This window comes from Colobus angolensis, unplaced genomic scaffold (assembly GCF_000951035.1).
Source record: "Colobus angolensis palliatus isolate OR3802 unplaced genomic scaffold, Cang.pa_1.0 Scaffold569, whole genome shotgun sequence".
Classification (NCBI taxonomy): domain Eukaryota; kingdom Metazoa; phylum Chordata; class Mammalia; order Primates; family Cercopithecidae; genus Colobus; species Colobus angolensis.
Window position 1 is genome coordinate 742,372 of NW_012119254.1, and position 8,681 is coordinate 751,052.

The 8,681-nt window shown below is 36.1% G+C and overlaps 1 protein-coding gene across 5 annotated transcripts in view; it reads right to left on the reverse strand.

Moving 5' to 3' along the window:
* Nucleotides 1-8,681, reverse strand: part of ADAM22 (ADAM metallopeptidase domain 22) — a 260,142-nt gene that overhangs the window by 63,075 nt on the left and 188,386 nt on the right. For all 5 annotated transcript variants that reach the window (XM_011961759.1, XM_011961758.1, XM_011961757.1 and 2 more), the window contains 2 exons: nucleotides 7,594-7,684; nucleotides 6,034-6,085 (listed from right to left, as the gene is read on the reverse strand). In XM_011961759.1, coding sequence (XP_011817149.1) covers nucleotides 6,034-6,085; nucleotides 7,594-7,684 — 143 coding nt within the window. The remainder of the gene's footprint in view (nucleotides 1-6,033; nucleotides 6,086-7,593; nucleotides 7,685-8,681) is intronic.

The window sequence follows — 8,681 nt, forward strand, 5'->3', positions numbered from 1 at the left end:
TTGATTAGAGAATAATTTGGCAAAATGCATTAAGAATCTTCAAAAAGAGCATACCTTTGGATCTAGTAATTCTACTTTTAGAAATTTTTCTTGAGGAAATAATTAGCTATGTGCACAAAGATGTATGAACAAAGATATCTGTGGTCACACAATTTATAACAGGAAATAACGAAAGCATAACCTAAATGTTCAACAGTAAGAACTGTTAACTAAACTGTGATGTAGTAATAAAACAGAATACCATATAGTTATTAATTATCACGGTGTTGAAGAACAGGCTCAGAAAAATGCTGACTATACAGTGTTAAATACTGAATTAAAATACAGCAGTATTTTAATATCAACCAAGGTTATCACTGGAGAAAAGTCACCAAAATTTTATTTTCTATATTTTTAAAACATTGTTTTACATTGAGCTTTGATAAAAAGGGAAAAAAGAATGAGTAGATTCATAAAGTTTCCCAGTAGCCTGCAAAAACTGTCCATTTATATCCCTACTACTTCTAAGCATAGTTAATACTTTGTTATCAATTAATGGGATTTATAATGATTATTTACCCTAAACTCATTTCTAAAGTGCTTCATGCTAAACTCTCCAAATAAAGCTGTCTTGGGTTTAAGTTGTCCGAACTCCCTTACTTCCTTCACCTCCACTTCCTATAAGCAGATGAGGAGGGTTTCCAGGTGCTACAGGAATTTAATCAACTTGAACAATCAGCCTGTTTTACAGCCTCCTGCCTTGCAGCCTGCTCTTTCCCACACTTTGTATGGAATGTGGTCACCTAGTCAGCTGGAACCAGCTCCGGACAAACTCTGACAAATTATAAATGAACCCAAGTAAACTTTCCTCATTACCATGCTAAAGTCTCCACCATGGGAGGAACTACAGCTTCATTACTATAACTTGAAACCCACGTACTGACATAATGATTCACTGTATCTGTACCACTGGGACCCCTCCTCTACATGCGATGACACACTCTCTCCCTGTCCACCTCCCCATAAAACCCTCCTGTTGCTTTCCCTCAGGAAGACACTCGGCTACAGAACACTCCCAGAGCTCTCTTTACTTGTGACTAGTAATAAAACTCCCATTGATCAAAACCTATATATATATATATATATTTTTTTTTTTTTTTTTTTTTTGAGAGACAGTCTTGACTCTGTTGCCCAAGCTGGAGTGCAGTGGTGTGGTCTCCGCTCACTGCAGCCTGGACCTCCTGGGCTCAAGTGATTCTCCCACCTCAGCCTCCTGAGTAGCTGGGACTACAGGCGTGTGCCACCATGCCCAGCTAATTTTTAAGTTTGTACAAAGTTTCCCCATGTTGCCCAGGCTGATCTCAAACTCCTGGGCTCAAGTGATTCTCTCAAAGTGCTAGGATTATAGGCATGAGTGACTGGGCCAGCCAAAACCTGCATTCTGGTGAAGAGTTGTTTGTTCTTGCCAGGCAAAGGAACCAGGTTTTTTTCAAGTAACAAATCCTAACAAGACATAAACTTTATTCTTCATTTGAAAGTTTCTTACACATATTGTAGCTGCACCAGACCAATCTGGTTCAACTTTTATGTAATAATGTTATGAATTGTTTCTCAGTTGCCATGGACCCTCAGGTCACATAGCCTGACCATGCTCAGATGAACAAATGGTGCAACCACAGGAGGAATCTAAATGCTCAGCCGAGAAGCAGGAACTGAATTAAGCAGCAGACACGATGATAAAGTTTGGATGTTTGTCCCCTCCAAATCTCATGTTAAAATATGACCCCAATATTGAGACTGGGGTCTAATGAGAGAGTCCCATGAATGGCTTAGTGCCCTTCAAGAGGAAATGGCTGATACTAAGTTTACACGAGATCTGGTTGTTAAAGAGTCTAGCACCCCCTCCTTCTCCCCTGCTCACTCTCTTGCCATGTGACACACCTGCTTCCCCTTGCCTTCTGTCATAAGTAAAAGTTTCCTGAGATCTCATCAGAAACCAAGCAGATGCTGGTGCCATGCTTGTACAGCCTGCAGAACTGTGAGCCAAGTAAGCCTCTTTTCTTTATAAATTACCCAATCTCAGGTTTTCATTTATAACAATGAAAAACAAACTAATATACACTGAATGACAGGATCCAGTATCCAATCAGATTGAGCTCTGGCATCCAGTCCAATAATGCCTCCTAGCACCACCTCACTGCAAGATCCAATCAGATCATGCCTCATTACCCTATGCTTATAAAACCTGACACAGCCTCCAGCTCAGGGAGACACTGCTTTGGGAACTATCCATGGTATTCTACTTACTTGTTAAAAGTAATAAAATCTCTTTCATTTAATCTTCCTTGGTTATGATAATTAAGTTGATACCCACCAAGTGACCAACCAAGCCACCTGTTTTACAGTAACAATATTACTTCCTTTTTCCTTGCAATGCTTTTACTCCCGCCAATGTCTTTATCACCTTTTCCTCTAATTCATCCAACATATCTCTGCCAGAGTTATCAAATTTAAATAGGTCTTTTTTCAAAGTCCCTCCATTTATTTATTTATTTATTTAGAAATGGAGTCTCATTTTATTTATTTATTTATTTATTTAGAGATGGAGTCTCACTCTTGTTGCCCAGGCTGGAGTACAGTGGCGTGATCTCAGCTCACTGCAACCTAAGCCTCCTGGGTTCAAGCAATTTTCCTGCCTCAGCTTCCTTAGTAGCTGGGATTAGCTGGGATTACAGGCACCTGCCACCACACCCAGCTAATTTTTATACTTGTAGTAGAGATGGGGTTTCACCATGTTGGCCAGGCTGGTCTTGAACTCCTGACCTCAGGTGATCTGCCTGCCTCAGCCTCCCAAAGTGCTGGGATTACAGATGTGAGCCACCATGTCCAGCCCCAAAGTCCCTCTTTATCCTACTGGTCAAAACCTGAGTTAGATCCATACTGCCAAAGTAAAAAGTCACTAATTCTTAGTGTAGGACTCTTAGAAGTCAAAGTCTAGTTGAGCCTCCTATAAAGGCCTCTCTGTAAAAGCACCCTCAGGGGTCACAGCCAAGCCCACCCTCCTGCCTACTGCAGAGCTGGGAGAAAGCTCAGTCTATTCTCCAACACTTAGCAGTGACAGATACTCCCCAACAGGGAAGGTTTTAAAATATATGAACAGTTGAAAATTTGTGGATTGTTCTTACCTTTATTTTTCCACATCTGACTTCTAACTTGTGAACAGTTCTGTATTCTTAACTATATAAAGCCATATTCCTCTGCCTTAACATAGCCCCTTCAAATATCTGAAGGCAGATATCATGTCTCTCCCCTGCCTCTGCCCCCACAACTTCTGTTTCACAGAATAATATAGCTATTGTATTCAGTGCATCCTTCAAATTTTAATTTTTGTACCTTTAAATAGGACTGAAGGTATTCATTTCAACCCTGCTTTCTAATATTTAGCTGTACAGAACTTCAGAAAGTAGAAATGGTAGGGAATGTACCCATGGGAACAAATGTCCATAATTACTGCTGCTTGGTGATATTTGGCGTAATCAAATTATTGCATCATATCCCATAGTTTTATACAAACGGCTTTTCTCTTACTTGCATCTCTTTAATGTAAGAATTCCAGTGTACACAGCTGTACGTCTCTGAAGGTAGCCATTTGACTTCACTGTATATTATGCTTAATGCTATGCAGATTATCTATTAAACATTTTAATAATCAGGATAATCAAATATACTACGTAGGATTTAAAAGACAAGAATCTCCAGTATGAAATTAATTGTTAAAACTGCAACTATAGAACTTTTATCATTTCCTCTCATTACTAAACAAAAAGTACAAAGATTTTTGGAGAAATACTTTATTATTATTAATTATTATTTAAGACAGGGTCTCATTCTGTCACCCATGCTGGCATTCAGTGGCACAATCATGGCTCACTGCAGCCTCAACCTCCCCAGAATCAGGTGATCCTCCCACCTCAGCCTCCCAAGTCGCTGGGACTACAGGTATGTGCCACCACGCCTGGTTAATTTTTGTATTTTTTGTAGAGATGGGGTTTTGCCATATTGCTTAGGCTGGTCTCAAACTCCTGGGCTCAAGTGATCTGCCTGCCTCAGTCTCTCAAAATGCTGGGATTACAGCCATGAGCCACCGCACCCGACTGGAAAAATATTTTAAACATATGTTTGCATATATATTCCCTCCATCATTTATTTTCCTTGTTATACATATCCTGCGCGTTCAAAATTCAAATACAATCAAGAAATATTTGTTGAAAATCAAGTTTGTACAAAGGATTATGGTGTGATGTCTGAAATATGTGTTAACATAATAAGCAATCTCTCAAAAATGTATAGCTAATTTGTGAAAGGCAGCATAAGTACACATGATTAAATTATAATGCAGGGGTTAAAATTATAACAAATCTCAGATGGTTAGAAATGTGGTTAGATAGAGAAAAAAGGGAAAGGTATTCCAGATGAAGAGAATATATTGAGGAAATCAAATGAAGTTGGTAATTAATGTACAATTATGGTGAACAAGTATTTAAGAAGCTGAAAATCTATGTAGTATTATGATTAGCAAGTCGAAAAAGCTAGAAACTCCTGTACAATTATGGTAAGCAAACCAATCATGAATAGTAGGGGAAAAGGAGATTGCAGATGAGAATGAGGAAAGATTATGGGCATCTAAATAATGAAGCTAAGATTTTGAACCACATTCTTTAGACATCAGAGACTCACAAAATTTCTGAGCAGGATGATGGCATTTAATGAACAAGAGTTGTATATTAACAGGATGGATAAATCTCACAAACATCATGTTGATTAAAAAAACAGCAAGTCACAGAAGAATACATACAGCATGATGTATTTCACATAAACTAAAAACATGCAAACCAAATGCTATGTTTTACTCCAACACACATACATACTGCACAGTAGAAGTATAAAGAATGACTTGAGAATGATAGAAACCAAACTCAGATGGTGGTGACCTTGGCTGGGGCTAGGGATTAATAATGGAGGACACAAGGGAGATTTAACCACAAATGCAGTATTTTACTTTTTAAAAGCTGGATAACAGGTGTACAAATGTCCACTGTTTTATTCTTCATACATTTTTAATGATGATGATTCCAAACGTATCATTATTGCCCTAGTTTAAATTTTTACCATTTTTTGCTGTTATTATTTTAGTAGCATTCCAAATTTTTTTATTTCCAGAGTTTTTCTGGGGAACAGGTGGTATTTGGTTACAAGAGTAAGTTCTTTAGTGGTGATTTATGAGATTTTGGTGCACCTATCACCCAAGCACTGAATCCAATTTATACTCAGTATTTGAAATGTTATTAAAATAATAACAGCAAAAGATGGCCAAAGTTTAAACTAGGGTAGTAATGATAAGCTTGGAATAAAAGGGATAACTGTAAAATTTACTTACAAGAATAAAAGACAAGCATTGATGACTGAGTGTGTGAAGGGGAGGACAGTGTAAAATGAAAACCTTTCTCAGGAGAGCAGATTGTACATTTCTCTTCCCAACTCCCTTTTCAGTGATACCACATTATGAAGCCATCAGTGACGGCTTGAAGTAAGTCATTGTGGGAATATTTACACCTCAGAAAAGTGATAAAGCTACAAATCCAGGCTGTTTTCTAATTTTTGTTTTCAAGAGTTAACTTACCAGCACAGTACTGTTTATAAACCATTTAATTAGAATTGAAGGAAATAAAAGGAAAGGGAATTAGCAGGTAAGCCATCAAAAACAAAGTTGTCCCTCATTTGTATTACATTTGTCATTACATTTGTAGCCTAGATTTAAGGCTAAAGAAAAAAAAATCTCTGATGTCTACCAACTTAATCGACATCAATTGTTTTTATAAATAAGAGGTTATTTTGCAAAAATATTTTATATACAGAACCATTAAGAATAGTTACTTCTGATGTCTTATAAATGCTAGATTCAATGCACTAAGTTATTGAGTGTCATATTCCTCAGAAGACAACAGCACAGCAGGGAATGTAACACTGAGTTATTTTCAAATACAAGTGGCTCACCCGGTGTCTCCCATTATGCACCCGGACCACGTGTCCTCGCATTTACATTCACCTAAGAGAAAATTAACACATATGCCTTGTTATAAAGTGAACACAGTTACATTAAAGCAGTTTCTGTTTTAAAATCATTATCTCCATTTTATTCCTTAAAATACCTTTTAAAAAGTAATAGCTTCTTTCTAATTCATCTTACAATAGTTTTTATGTAATATAAAACAAAAATATACTTTGACCCTATCAAGATTATATAATTTTTGCCAAAAAAAATTGTATTTTAACAAATGGCCATATTTAAACCATTTAATCAAATACCAATGGAAGCATGAAAAACTTTATGGCACTATTAAAGGATCTCAGTTTCACAGGCCTTTATGAGAACTACTGTAATTTCTTGACCATTTTTGAAAGTCTCTGCATGCACCAAGGTTTCTGGTAGAAGGCATTGGAATATTATTGGGTAAGCAGAAGGGCTTCAGAATCAGGAAACACTAGGGTTCAAAACCTGAGTTTGCCATTTGATATAGGCGTAATCTTAGAGACATTATACTTGTAAGATCTAGTCACTTCACCTATAAAATGGGCTAAAAATGGGTGCTCTGTAGAATTATCTGGAAAATTAAATGAGTATCTAAATGGAAGTAATACCAGCACTCAATCATCTGGCATATAATAAGTGCTCTATAAATGGTAATAGCTTTTTTTTTTTTTTTTGAGATGGAGTCTCGCTCTGTGGCCCAGGCTGAAGTGTAATGGCACAATCTTGGCTCACTGCAACCTCCGCCTCCTGGGTTCAAGTGATTCTCTTACCTCAGTCTCCCGAGTAGCTAGTACTACAAGAACCTGCCACCACACCTGGCTAATTTTTGTATTTTTAGTAGAGATAGGGTTTTACCATGTTGGCAAGGCTGGTCTCAAACTCCTAACCTCAGGTGATCCACCTGCTTCAGCCTCCCAAAGTGCTGGGATTCCAGATTATAAAAATACTTACAACGTTTGTTACTAAAATAAAAATGGAAATAATCAAATTTTAATGGTAAACACATAGTATTTGACCATTCAGGGTAAAGTGACTTTACCTACTTGAGAAAAGACATTGTTCATAGATACCAAACCTAGCATATTTTACTAGGTCCATTTATTAACTAAGCTTTTTATCAGGTCTGATCCTGACAGGGAAATTCTACGTCTGTGGCCACGTTCAGAGATGTTTTAAATAAAACATAAAAAAACAGTATGTCTGAAACCTATATGCCTAGAATTCTCTACTAAACATTTATGATGAACAAACTGGGCTTATTTTTTCCCTTATAAGGTTAAATTCAGCTTGAATTTATTATCACATGGCTTTAAAGTTCACTATAGGCATAGAAATTTCCACCTATAATGTAAATATTTCTTTGTATTACTTTGGAAAACAACAGTTTGTGCTGTTTATCTTTTATCTTTTACTACCATTCAAATTCTTTTCATCAAGCAACTAAATCAAAAAATTTTACACTCCAAAATATTTTACAAATAGTCTATTTTAAATACAGCTAACCACACATGCACTAAACTTACCGCTTGCTAACTTTCTTTTGTCTGAGATAATACCAATATTATGGGCTAATGACTGGGCAAGTGTAACAGCCATTACATCAGTTTTCCCAAACTGAAAAACAAAAACAAAAACAAAAATAAAATATATATAAATCCAACTTGTCACTGAAAAAGAACCAGAGAAAAATGTCACAATATCGCTGAAAGTAAGTAATTTCTAAGCAATTTCTTTAGCAGAGGCTAAACACACTGTAGCCAACACTGAATATGCATTTGGGAAAAAGTGGTAAGAAACAAAAATCCATGTTTGATTAGGTCTTACAGGGTATACTAGATGTCAGGAAATAATCACAGCTTTTGGGTTTTGGAAATGTATATCTGAGTCCAAATTTCACCAGTGACATTCTTGAAAAATTCAATATTGGTATATAATTAAATCAGTCTTTTGGATAATACAAAATAAAATTAAATCGGTAATTGTTTTTAGAACTTGTTCATCTTTGTGTCCACTTGTAATCCTGAAATTCCCCTCAAGTGGAATAGAATGTAGCTTCAGAAAACAAAGGAAATGAGTAACAGGAGGTAGTGACAATCTTTGGCCAACAGAAAGTTAAGAAGAACTGAGGATATATTTTTCAATTTGTAGCCTCTTAAAGATACAAGTATTTTCTTTTCGATCATCTCTAATAGGTTTAGGGCCTTAGGAGTAAGAGAAACCCTTTGGAAAACCTACTCTATTTTTCTTATCCCCAAATCTGTTAAATACTAAGGAAAAAATATCCAGTTGGGTTTGTTAGGTGACAACCTGATGCTTCAGGGAATTATTCAATTCCCTGGAAAATCATTCAAAGTGAATAATAGGGCCTTATTTTCAATGAAGGTAAAGGTAAAGATTCTCTCAATGTAATCTGTAAGTAGCTTAATCTGGAAATTATTCCAAGTATAACATGAATATATAATAATTATCACATATTATCTCCCAGTATTTCCCCAGTCTGTTCTCTGGTCACTTATAGTAACCATATTAGTTTTTTATTTAATTTTTTATTTTATTTATTTATTTATTTATTTACTTACTTACTTATTTAGAGACAGGGTCTCACTCTGTT